The 12,856-nt window shown below is 43.2% G+C and overlaps 1 protein-coding gene across 7 annotated transcripts in view; it reads right to left on the bottom strand.

Moving 5' to 3' along the window:
- Positions 1–12,856, bottom strand: part of tacc2 (transforming, acidic coiled-coil containing protein 2) — a 47,496-nt gene that overhangs the window by 6,027 nt on the left and 28,613 nt on the right. For 2 of the 7 annotated variants that reach the window (XM_005737032.1, XM_005737033.1), the window contains exons 5-12: positions 8,268–8,374; positions 5,977–7,387; positions 4,287–4,344; positions 3,974–4,181; positions 3,564–3,613; positions 3,291–3,400; positions 2,862–3,015; positions 2,296–2,442 (exon numbers count right to left, since the gene is read on the bottom strand). In XM_005737032.1, coding sequence (XP_005737089.1) covers positions 2,296–2,442; positions 2,862–3,015; positions 3,291–3,400; positions 3,564–3,613; positions 3,974–4,181; positions 4,287–4,344; positions 5,977–7,387; positions 8,268–8,374 — 2,245 coding nt within the window. Of the gene's footprint in view, positions 1–1,021; positions 1,082–1,864; positions 1,958–2,295; positions 2,443–2,861; positions 3,016–3,290; positions 3,401–3,563; positions 3,614–3,973; positions 4,182–4,286; positions 4,345–5,976; positions 7,388–8,267; positions 8,375–12,856 lie in introns of all 7 variants that reach the window. The other 5 variants (XM_005737029.1, XM_005737030.1, XM_005737031.1 and 2 more) reach the window with 5 other exon arrangements.

The following is a 12,856-nucleotide window of genomic DNA, read 5'->3' as shown; positions in this document are numbered from 1 at the left end:
TGCGAGGAAAGACTCACGTCTATAAAGCCTCAACGATGCACCTGAAATACCATGCCAAATACCATCAACTAAACACTCAAAATGTTCACTGTTGTTTAACTACTGAAGTGAGAGCCAGGTTTCAAGTTGGAGATGAGTTACCATGGTAACCCAACCTCAGCTGAGATGCACAAAGTAATGACTAAAAAATAGAAAAAGGAAAATAAACTGGATTGTTTAATTTCTGCTGCCTTACTCATCACTGAGCAATGTCTGTTATGTTGTGAGATGTGTTTTCTGCCGGCACACTCTAATAATCCTCCAGAAACAGTCTGCACGTCAGGTACTACACAGGTAATGCAGAGATGTTTTGGACTGGCTAAAAAACACACACATGATTTCAGCATAATAAATAACACATTAGTATGCAATTTCAGACACAGACAAGGTGAGCACACTGAAATCTAACCTCTCTTTACACGAAATGCCTTAATTGTAGATTTAATGCTAACAAAAAAGACCCAAAAACACAAGTCGAAGCCACATCCCCCAAAGACAGAGAGGACTGATTATTAGATGCACAAAGGCTACAACAGACATACTACATAGCTGTAACTGCACATAACAGCTCACAAAGAGCTTTTGGTAGGCAGCAAATTAATGGACTCTCTGTAACTTATGGATCTATTAGACTAGACGATCTAGTGGAGTCTGCAAGAATTTGGATGACAGTTTTGGCTTCACAGTCCATTACTAGGAGGCTAAAGTGCTGAATTTCAGCTATAATTGGAGTGCAATTACCTTCAAACTCTATGAATAATAGCGTTTATCGCCCTTATCTTGGTTTTACAAAAAAGTAAGCTATAATTCTTAACCAGTGCAGATGTGAACACCTTTAATCACCTTTAAAGCTTATATTCAGGACATTAATCTGGTCTGCTGACATACTGAGCCATTAAAAACTATGTGTTTATGATGAAGTACTTGGACTGCGCTATGGGTGGACGTGAACACATCACAGGGGGAACTATGTTGCGCTTACTTTGAGTAAGGGTGAACCGTTGATATTCCACCGGCGAGTACTGGGTTTCTTGAGACGAGACTGTAAAATGCGTGGGACAACAGAATGAGACATGGAAGGAAAGACGTAGGTGGGAAGTGCGTGCCCTGCTCCAACTCTTGCAAGAGTTTAAGTTCAGCACCTGCCTCAGAATTTGGACCAGCAAATTCCCAGGTACTACTTACCCTGCCTAACGCTGTTTTGTTAGTACTGTTAGTCAAATAGATGGACCAAATCACAAAACAAGAATGTGACCTGGGATTTGGGGAGGTGATCATGAAACGTCAACAGATCTGCACCGTAATATGTAACTCCTCAGCTGCCGAGTCTAATGTGAGACATTCCCAGTCACATTCATGCTGACGTAAGTTTCTCATGAAACAGGCAACATGCATGTTGCCCAACATGCATCACAAAGGCAAGGGACTAAGACACAGCACTTGGTTCCTAAGGCTTAATGGAGCTCGCTGGTAGTCAGGGTGGGAGCTGGGACGCATCAAGCCATGTTAGAGTCCAATGTGGGGACGCGGAAGGTGGCGGGACTGTGGATGCAGCTGTACAGCCACCATGTTGATAAGGCCATGGATTCACAGTCACACTCAAAATGGTGTGTTTAAGGGGAGGGAGAGGCAGGCTGAGACACACTCATGCACACACACACACACACACACACACACGCACACACAGAAACGCACATGTGCATTTCACACACACCTGCGTTTCGCTAATCCCTCATTCAAGATGCATCTTTTGCTCTTGCAAACACACTTGTTCACCCACACACACGCTTGCATACAGCAGGTGCAGGCTGACTCAGCGCAGTACCTGGGGGGTTACAGTGGAGAGGGAGGGGCACTGAGAGATGTTTTTGGCTACCTGCAGAGCCTCTATCCTCAGGGCAGCAAGCACCAGCTCCTCCTTGGCCGCACACATTGGGAGGGCCGAATTTCAGTGGTAAGGGAGGAGAGGTTGCAGCCCAAGAATGACAGAGTAAGAGGGAAACACATGAAATTTGAGTTGATCTGCCATCTACATTTTATGCACCAGTAATCTATTTTACCCAGCAAGCTAAAAAAAAAACTGCAACTTATAGAGGAGGAGGAGGAAAAAATGGGAAAATGAAAAGGCAGGATGTAACACAGTGACACAACGGGGAATAAGGTTTTGTACAAAAACACACACAGAGACAAATATCAAGGCCCAAATATGGGTCGGCAAATTTATCAAGTAGGGTCTTGTGTGGTTTCTCAACACACCTGCAGTTTTTGGGCGAATGCTGTGGGGTTGGTCTCAGCCAGGTCAGGCTCCAGGTACTGCAGGGGGTCGTCACACTCAGACAGCCTGTCTAACAGGGGCATGGCCAGGGCTGGCGCAAGTGCCTCCACGGGGCCCTGGCTAGGGGGCTTCAAGGGCACCAGGAGGTATAGGCAGAAGGGGAGGGAGGAGGGGGCAGGGGGACAGCATGGCAAAGCAAGCGCTGAGATTTTTTTTTTGAGTGGCAGCATTGGGAGGTGGTTTGCTGAATCTGAGCTGGGAACCTAGTGTGACTGACTGGCTTTTCATTATCAGTGACAAGGATTTAATAAGAATCCCTGTGACTGATGGTGTTCACTTTGGAGGGCTGAGTCACAGCCTATGACAAAGCATTTACAGCGTGGCACTGTCTCCCCCTTGTGACTAAACAACAGCATGGTGCAAATGCTCCGAAATCAAAAAACATGACAGTTTCCCCTTAAATGGTAATGACTAGACATGAGTGTAAATTACATTTATGCACAACAAATTAACTGTAATTAAATGTCCACAAAGGCACTTGACTTACCTGCTCCTCCATCTCGGTGCTCTGTGTTCGACTGAGCACCTCGCTTTCTCTCTTCCTGCCCTTGTCTGCAGCAGAGCCCTCGGGGCCAGGCCGGGAGCTGAGCACCGGTGTCTTCATACCTGCTGTAATCTGGGCCTCCATCTCTTCAAAACTCCTGCATAGAATGAGAAAAACCCAACAGGAGATGAGGCGGGGAAAGGCACGGCATGTAATGCATCGCAGATGATGGACGACAGCATTAATGAAAACATTGCTGAAGGAGCTGAAACGAATGCATTATACATTATTTGTGGTGTACACTTAGCACACACGAGAATAAGAAAGGGACTTAAAAATGCAGTGTAAAACTCACGTAGTATACGTTAACAAAACCATTACGTAGTACAGCAAAGAAACAAAGTTGCAAGCGTAGCAAGTAAACTATTTTACCCTGTGCAGGGGGAGCTGGGTTCAGATCCATGCGCACATGTATTTTTGGTTAAGTTGTCAGATACTGAGTCCAACTTCAAGTACAAAGATGGCTTCTTTGCAGACGGAGGCTAAAAGACACACAAGGTTAAAAACAAGAACGAAGACTATCTACTTTTAAAGGCTAAAATATCATATAGCACACAAACAATGTAAAATAAATGCTATAAATACTAAAAGTAGTGACCATAAGACAAGCTCAAATACAATCTGTCTGTAATATTAAATACTCACTGGGGAAGAGGAGCCAATCTTCTCCATGTACTCAATTTCATAGTCTTGTACTGAGAGGGAAAGGCAAAACAAAGCATTAGATACAGTAAACAAAATGAAGAGACGCATCAGTGGTGTGCTGAGCTCTGGTTTGACGAGTTCAGAGGACGAAGCAGGGCTGTTTGTTTTCCCATCTCTGACCCAGATGGGGTGAACCAGATAGCCTCTGGGAAGCGTTGGCTCTTGCGTAAGGTCAGAGGGTAGTACAGAATTGGGCCAGCAGACTTATATCGCTGCCACAAGAAAAATCAATAACACAGCAGTATGAATAAAAGGTAGAGTTTCTGATTCATATACAGTATGTAAGGATTTATCCAGACATAAGCTCTGAATTACCGAGAGTTACAGAGAGTTAGACAGTTATGCCTCACCTGGAGTCTCCTTAGGAAGACTGTTCTCATTAACAAAGGATGTAAGGTCGCACGGTTGGGGAAAGTCTTGCTGGTCAGAGTTTAAATCTCCATCCATGTCGTGCAGGGCTGCCCACTTATGACTGGTGGAGGAGGCTAGTTTCTCCTCATCTGTGGCATGGTCATCCTGCTGGTGAAGGGAGGAAGGTTCATCTGCGGGTATAAGATCCTGCGACACAAAAAAAGGCGGCAGAGAGTGATGACACATGAAAGAGGGAGAAATGCACATAGATAAAGCGGGAGAGCCAAGCGAGATTGCATATCAGATACATACCTGTGATGGGTCAGATAAGGGTGATTTCTTTGGCGACCTCTTCACTCTGAAAGTATTACTGAGGGGATATAAAAAGATCCACCGTCAAACTCTAGAGTCAATCATTATCTGTATTTAATTCTGCATTTGCTGCACATTTATATAGCATTTGTGTAGTCGTAGATGCTAAAATATGAGCTAGTTGGAAAGACTGGATTTTGCATAAAATCATCATTGCAAAAAACATTAATTTGCATAGTTCATTTCCACATGTGCAACAGTGCTGCTTACTGTGTGTGGCTGAAATGGATAGAACAGTAAATGCTTCTGAAGAGGGCTGAATCTATAGTTAGTAACTGGACAGTGAAGAGTAATGGAAAATTAATATTATGTTATGAGCAGCTTGGTTTTCCAGGTTTAGTGATCATGATGATGAGGTAAACAATACTGTAGCTTAATTATTAGAACTTTGCAATAACCTTTAGAAGGAATTATCCAATTTTACACTTACTTACACTGTAAATACATACAGTCACGTGCAACAACAAGTTTTCACACGGCTCTATGCAGTTTTCTTTTTTCTCAGACTTTATCAGTCTCTCACATTGTTGTGGAGGAATTTTGACCAACCTTTCTTTACAGTGCTGCTTCAGTGCTCTCACTTGCTCATGATCGGTTAATCAGGTGCATTAGCAGCACCTGGCTACTACTTACCCCCTTAATTCCTATCAAAGCAGTAATGATGTACTTAGTTTTTCACAGGACTGCATAGACCCTGTTGTTTTTATGCTCAGTGTTTAATGTGTAATGCATGCCTGAATTAATAAAAGGGTTATGTATCCCTGTAAAAATATATTAAATAGCAGTAGTATCAGATATGTGGCCTGAGCCAAATTTGCTGTAATTCACATGCAATAAAACATACTGTTGACATTGTACATGTTTTTTATGATATCTGGGTCCTTCATTAAATATTATCACTAAGTTGTAGTTCACTGCATTAAAAGAAAGGTAGCTTCTGGTCCAGCCTGTTTCAAACTGTATGTGATCCTGGCACACGCTGATACACTGTAGCGTTCGTTCTTTCCTCAATAGCAAACAATGAACACCAGAGGGGGCACCAGCACCTCCTTTGTTAAACGCTTACAACTGGATACAGATGAGCAAAATTATTGCAGATACTTCAGTGTAAAAAAGGAAAGCAAAAAAAACAAAAGAGTTTTTCACCACTATCCATCCATAAGTCAATAGAAATATAGCATTAATTTACTAACGGGATCTTCTATTGGAGGGATTATGGGTGATTTAAACTGGATACTCCAGTTAAAATGGGTATGTTTCTAATGAGTTTCAGTGATTTAATAGCGAGCACAAATGATTTTGATGTTTCTGTTAATAGGGACAACAGGGCAACATGCTGGTTCAAAGAGGGCCAGATTGAATTAGAGGGCAAAAGGGTGGATGGCTGTGTTGTCCCTGTACTTACAAAAAACAACATAGAGAAGACACACCCCTGGACTTCCTGTGACATATGAGAATACACAGACACAGGTGACAGACAGACAGACAGACAGACAGACAGACAGACAGAGGACACTGGCAAAACTGGCTAGAGAACCACATACAAACACAGACTAACCTAAAATCCTCACAGACTGATGCAGACTTTTCTGTGAATAGACAATCCTCTGGTAATACAGAGTGAACTTACGATTTGATGGGAGTTTTCTTCTTCTTGGCAGGTTTGTTCTGGTTCTGGTCCTCTAATTCCCCGAGGTTGTCATTGTCATTTTCATTATCATTGTCATTGGATGACAGTTCAAATGAGGCAGAAGTCTTAGGAGGGGAATTGGTCAACTTGTTGGAGCTTTTGAAAGGGTCTATGGAGTCATCAAAGTTATAAGGCGGCCTGGAAAGTTTGGGGGAGTTGGTGATACTTTTCCTTGAAGTAAATGGATTCAAGTTTGGATCTTCATACTTGTCGAGTTCAAAGGTGTAAGATGCTTTAGTTGCCGGGATTTCATCCTCGTTGCTGTTGTGAGTTGCCGGAGGAATGTTGTCCAGCTGCTCTGTCTGTGCTGGAGGCGCCTTTTTCAGCCCCAGCTTTGGTTTCCTCAGAGGCATCTTGGCACCTGGCTTCTTGCCTAGCTTCTTAGGTGGAGGAGAGGCCTGATGTGATGCCTCACCACTCTCCTCGGAGTAGTCAAACTCCAGTCTTAGTGACTGACGCTTGGGTATAATGGGCTGCTCCTCAGGATTCGTGACTGGCTCTCTAATAGGAGCGGGTGGACTGGGGTGATGTGGTTCCTCAGATGGGACGGGGGGACTCTCTAGAGGGGTGGAAATGGGGGCACACACAGGCTCCTTACGACCCAAAACAGGGGAATTGGCAATTTTACTACCTCCGGTTTTAAAGGGGTTGATGTTCTCAAAGTTGTCTGGATCCCATTTGTAGGAGCCACTGGGAGGGATGGGGGTTTCTTCTTTGTCTGCTTGACTTTCAGGGAGGGGTATCTCCTCCTGGCATAAAGGTAAGGCAGCAACAATAAGGCTCTCCTCTTGGGTGGTATGATTGGTCGTCTCCTCTGGCAGGGGAGGAGGAGTCTCAACACGGGTCTTTCTGGCTTTTCGCTGCGTTCCTCCAGGACTCGGTGTTGCAGAGCCTCCTTCAGTTTCCTCCTGAGCCTGGAGAGGGCTGGCTGTTCGAGGTTTCGCCCGCTTCTTAATTTCTGGGGTGCTGCTGGATGAGTCTGGCCTTGGGCTCTCTGGGTTAGAGTTCTGTCTGAGAAGAGGCTTTTTCTTTACAGACCCAGGACGACCTTTCTTGGGCCTGCGGAGTGTCCCTGGGGCACTCTCAGTGCCTACACTGAAAGACTCGGAGTGTGGACGGAAACCTCCTGAAGGTGATCCGTCCAACAGAGCAGAACTATCTAGTTCTCCTCCCTGGAGGCTCAGAGAACGGGTTAGAGTGTGAGTCGTTGATTCTGCAGCAAAAAAGTCAATGTTATATGTACCACTGGCAGCGATGGGCTTGTTTTCATCAAAAGTATTTGACGCAGAATGGCATGGTAGTTCGGCTGCAGTGAAGTCAGATGTAGGATCAGTGATTGAGGTGTCTTCTACTGCAAAAGGAGATTGAAAGATGTGGAACATAAGACAAAGATTTCTAGAGTCTAACTAATCCAACCATTCAGTCGAACAAAACATGCTTTTTTTTCTTGCTTGTTTTTTTTTTCCGAATCAGTGAAAAATACCAAAGATACAGTTAGACAGGCATGAAATCATATTTTTGCAAGGTGATTGCCAAAGAATAAAGTACAGTGAAGACCCTATCATTTTATGGGGAGGCGTTTTAGCCTTTTCTTGATAATCTTGTCAAAATTGATGGGATTTATGAATACAGAAAAATATGGTCAGATTTTGATCCACCATACAGTACCATCTGGTAAGCATCTGAATGGCAACAGCTTCATTTTTCAGCACAAAAGCTTTGCTAAGAGAGTTCAGGCTGTGTTGAAAAATAAAGATGGTCATACCAAATATTGACTAAGCTCAGTAGAATTGTAAAAACGTTATTTATTCCCATCTGTATTTGCACATATTTTAATAAACTACTGCACCTATTTCCTGCTTTTCTGAAAAATATAAAGAAATGAGGGGTGAAGTTTTGCACAGTACTGTAGATTATGGTAGAATTTAACTGCTCTTTGTGTGACACTTTAAACTCTAGAGATGGATGTGTTATAAATAATTCAACGAATGTCCCAACTGGACAAAAAGGCATGAAAAAAACACATAAAAGAGAATAAAGTGTCCCCAGAGATGTAGCTCTGAGCGCTGTAGGCTGACACGGCAAAAAAAAAAAAAAGGCAGATTTAAATTACAACTTCATTCCACTAGGTGGTGTAACAATCCATCCAGTAACAACACTTTTTCAATAGTGAAACAGCTTAAATCGGTATAAAACTAAGCAAAGGTCATGAAATAATTGTCCTGCTGTACCTTTCTCGTCAGATGTTGTTTGCTTTATCTGAGGCTCAGCTGGAGAAACAGCCTTCACTGGAGTTGTAGATTCAGGGGTCTCAAAAGCGCCATCAGAGTCTGAGCTCCTACAATAAAAGATGAGGAAACATTAAGTGAAAGGTGCTGTGAAGCAGGCCGATACCCACTGGACTATAACGACCCATATCAGGCTCATTAACATAAATATCCATCCATCTCAAGAAAAAGGTGAAAGATAATATCATCACGAAGGACAGAATTATTTTCCAGTCGTGCAGCTCTAATGTTATTCTTTATGTCACGGTATGTTGGAGGTATTTTTAATCAGAGGCTACACAGTTTATTACACGCTTGCAGTACATCATGTGGGAATGGCAGTAAGAGTATTTCCTGTCATGTGTGATGGTTTAAAAAATTTAAAAAGCTCCAGGCTATGATGAGTTTATGTTTTCATTTCTAGGTGCTCCAATGAGAATGCTGAATCTGCAGTGAGGTGACAGATAATGACACGCCTGAGACAAAGCATTACCTTACACAGCACACAGTAAGACTCAAAAATACCAGAAAGCCTCAAGAGCCTTGATGAGATATGACAGATATAAAATACAGGAAATACACAGGAAATACGGAAACACCTGAATTAAAACAATGAGAAATTAAAGCTTTCTGCGTGCAAATAAAGTCTGTACATCTGATCATTCTCAGCAAAACACACTCAAGTACACAAGTGGCAGCGAAGCTGGAAACATAGCCTGGCTACCCAGCTTAATGCTATGCTGATCAATGGATTATCTGACGGTATATGATTCCGGTCCCCCATCCTGTCTCACCTCTGTCTGACCGGTTCCCCGGCAGCCCTGATCATGCTGTCATGACGTGAGCCCCAGGAGAGACGGCGAAGGAGCCCCAGAGCCGGATCAGCGTCTGGGCTGTTCCCGTCTCCTGCCCCACCCAGCAGAGTGTCCCAGCCCCATCGAGCCCACTGCAGTGGAGACAGAGCCTGCCACGCACTCACTGCCATGGTTGCTGGTGGGCTGCACCTCTCCGCACCAGAGCTACTGCCTGACACACAGGTAGGAGCCCACAGATAGGATCCTGGATGCAGCCTTCCCTCTGCCTTGTCTCCTTCTCTCTGTCGTCTAGTATCCAGATCTCTTTGTCTCTAATCTACAGTCCTTTCATGCTGCTCTTCTTTGTCATCTGTAGCCATATCAGTTTGTCTCCACTCCTGTTCAGTAGGAAATGCTGTCTCCCAATCTAAATGCGACCGCCTGCAGAAGCCCACCTCCAGCAGTACACTATATTCTCTCTCGCTCTCTCTCGCTCTCTCACTCCTCCATCCCTCTACCCCTTCCTCCTTTTTTCCTGAAAATCTTTGCTATAACCACACTGCACAGGTCTAAAACACACCAGCCAGTTAAACCTCATTCTCTTGGATTGTATATTATACTGTACTGCAATAACACCATTTCAACTGGCATGTAATATATGTTACAGCACCCTTTAATCTTTTTCTATTCATACTGTCCATTCCTGCCTGAATTCAACAAATTTTGCTTTTCTTCAAGCAAAGACACACAGAGATTTACCCCCCAGGCAAATTCCAAAGCTTTCAATGGCTCAAATAAATGTGTACCATGAATGAGAAGGGCACATGGGACACCACTTAAGCCTTCAATGTGGTCAATAATAGAAACCAAGCAAGCTAGCAGTAATGTAGCATTACATTACAGCAACAGCAGATACTGCTGTAACAGTATCGCATGCATCTAAAACATGAATGTTAATACACCAACAGCATATCAAATATTAGGTGGGCGTAATTAATACTTGTTTTTTTATCTTAACTCTCCAAAGGTGCTGTGATGCCAGATGAGACAGCACATGGTCTAGATGTGAGACAGAGCTGTAATCTCTGTGAGGGCCTAGTGTGTCCCAGCAGGATAAGACGGGTATGCCTACAAATCCATCTGGATCAGTCACTAGTAACTGCTTTGTACATTCAGGTGGTCAGGCAGGCAGTGACACAGACAGCTTCAAGGACAAGGACCCACTTTCAGGGAGTAATATGCAAAGAGCAAATAAGCTTACAGACCACCGATCTAGGTTTACTGTACAAAATAAAGCCACTCAGTTAATTCATTGATAAAAAAGAAATTTAGCCGCCTAGTTAATGTTTATAAATTAAAAAAAAAATCTCAAAAGCTTCTACTTTCCAGATGTATGCAAATAAAGCAAAAAGGCAATAACAAAGTAATCCGGGCTCATTTCAGAGCTCTGTTTATGTCCTTGTGGATAGCATTTTTCATGCAACTGCAAACACAGTGTTGCTATGGTAACTAGAGGTTGCTCGCGCCATATGTTCCACGAATACGGAAGAAGAAAAGCTGTCTGGATCCACGCTGTTGAAAATACACACACAACCTAAAAAGGCCCCCACAGCTGACTGAGTGAAGTATATTATGATACGTGAAATGCTATAAATGCACACTGTAGATCTATACAGAGGTAAGCAGCTGTTGCATCAGCATCCTTTTGTTCAAAGCTCATTAGGAAAAACATGATCAATTTCTATTTACTTTTGCTCTATTACTTAATCCAGTAAATGTCCTTATTGGCCATCATTATTCTAATTTATTCCACTGGCATCTATTCGATCAAACACCGACAGAATTTATATAATTAAATGTGGATATCATGGAAATTAATAAGATGAATAACAATCACCGGGGAATGCCCACTGTGTTAATGCAACCATATCAGCAGCAGCTCCTGTGCTACATAGCAGCTGATGAAACGTAGAAAGAAGATGAGCAGGGTGTGGGAGAGCAGTCGGGAATATGGGGACGAGCGGAGACAAAGAGAGCAGCAGTTAATAGCAGCCTCTCGCAGGCTGAGATGACTGCCTGGAGACAGAAACTCTGCAGCGTGAGGCAGGAAGATGCTGCTTTTCAGACAGCCAGCTGTGTCGCTGCTTCCAACCGAATCCAACGCAGTCTGTCTAAACAGCTTTCAGAGCGCTGGAGGGAGAGCCGCTAGGAGAAATGGGGAGCAGGGTTAAAACCGACACAAAAACAGAATCCGGCTCAAAAGAATAAATTTTAAATTGTAAATTGAGACGAGCAATCATCCGTTTTTTGCAAAAAGAGTAAATCTGCCATCGTCACTAAAGAGAGAAATAAGGAGACATGGAATGAGATGGGGGGGAAAAGAAGAAGGGAGGGAGGACTAGAGGCAGGCTGATGGTCTCCAAGCTGCTGTTTGATTAGCCTTAAAGGATTAGCTGCTGCACACTCCCTCCATCAAATCTTGACTGTCATACACCCCCAAAGCTAAACCTCTACAATTCATTACATCTTTGTTTTCTGCTCCTGATCCAGCGATTTTTTTTCCACTCTCAGCTATGCACGGGTTTCAGCATCGGGCAGATTTGTGATTTGCTTTTAGCATTTTGGCCAACAAAGAACCTACTTCCCCCCCAACAAAAAGGGAAAGAACAGCGTAAAGTAGCAGTAGCAATAATCTTTATCTTAATCTGTTGGATGCTTCATAGCAATTATGAGTGACAAACTAATTATCACCAAAGAAAATGGATAATGAAAAAGGCACAACTTTTACAAAGTGTCTTTTCTAATAAGGTAACGCTGTGTTTTGATCTATACTAGGAACAGAGAAGGAAGAGGAAAATATGGCATCATAATGAAATATAGAGGCATACTATGCCTGTCCTAGATAGTTTAAGGCCAACAGAGGGAGCTCCGACACATTTATCCTACTGATGAATGAGTCTGAATATGAAATATTGCATCATAGCCACTGTACGCTACAACCTATTTTCGTTTTACAAAAGCACGTGCACAGTTTCTAGGATGGGATTAACAGGGAGCAGCCTGCAGAGGATTTACAGTGGAAAAAAAACAAACAACTATGACATCTGCAAATGATTACTGAACCTGCACTATCAAAATAATCTCTCAAACAGCAGATGGTTTGAAGTTTTCGTCTCTCATCTCCATCCAGGCTGACGTCAACTCTGATCAGCGATCACCTGTAATCTGGGGTCATTTGTCCAAAGTCTCAGAACAAGGAAGCCATTAAGATAGAATGTCAGGCTAATATAATCTTTATGAGTAATACCACACTTAGCCTAATCTGACCAATGACTGTAAGCAGATGGCGCATTAAAAGGCAACAGGCCAGGCTGACGCCAGTAAAGCAGGCGATTGGCAAGTAGGGGGCTGCAACATCTCTCTCCATTTGGATTATGAGATCAGATGCTTGGTTCGTTCTCCTACCTTGGAAAGCAAAGGTAGGCGAGAGACAATGCCCCAGTCCTCATTCAGTTAAATTCAATTTTATTTACATAGCAGCAAATCACAAAAACTGTCACCTCTAGATGATTTATACTGTAAGGTAACGACACTACAGTAATAGACAGGAAACCCCCAAAATCAGACGGCACCCTATGAGCAAGTACTTGGCGACAGTGGAAAGAAAAAACTCCCTTTTAATAGGAAGAAACCTCCAGCAGAACCAGGCTCAGGAAGAAGCAGCCATCTGGTATAATCAGTTAAGGATGAAGGGAGAAA

Source organism: Pundamilia nyererei, unplaced genomic scaffold (genome assembly GCF_000239375.1).
Source record: "Pundamilia nyererei isolate P.nyererei 1_Seehausen unplaced genomic scaffold, PunNye1.0 scaffold00073, whole genome shotgun sequence".
In the NCBI taxonomy this organism is placed as follows: Eukaryota; Metazoa; Chordata; class Actinopteri; order Cichliformes; family Cichlidae; genus Pundamilia; species Pundamilia nyererei.
Note: the sequence above shows the minus strand (reverse complement) of the source record. Positions and strands in the feature narration are given on the sequence as shown.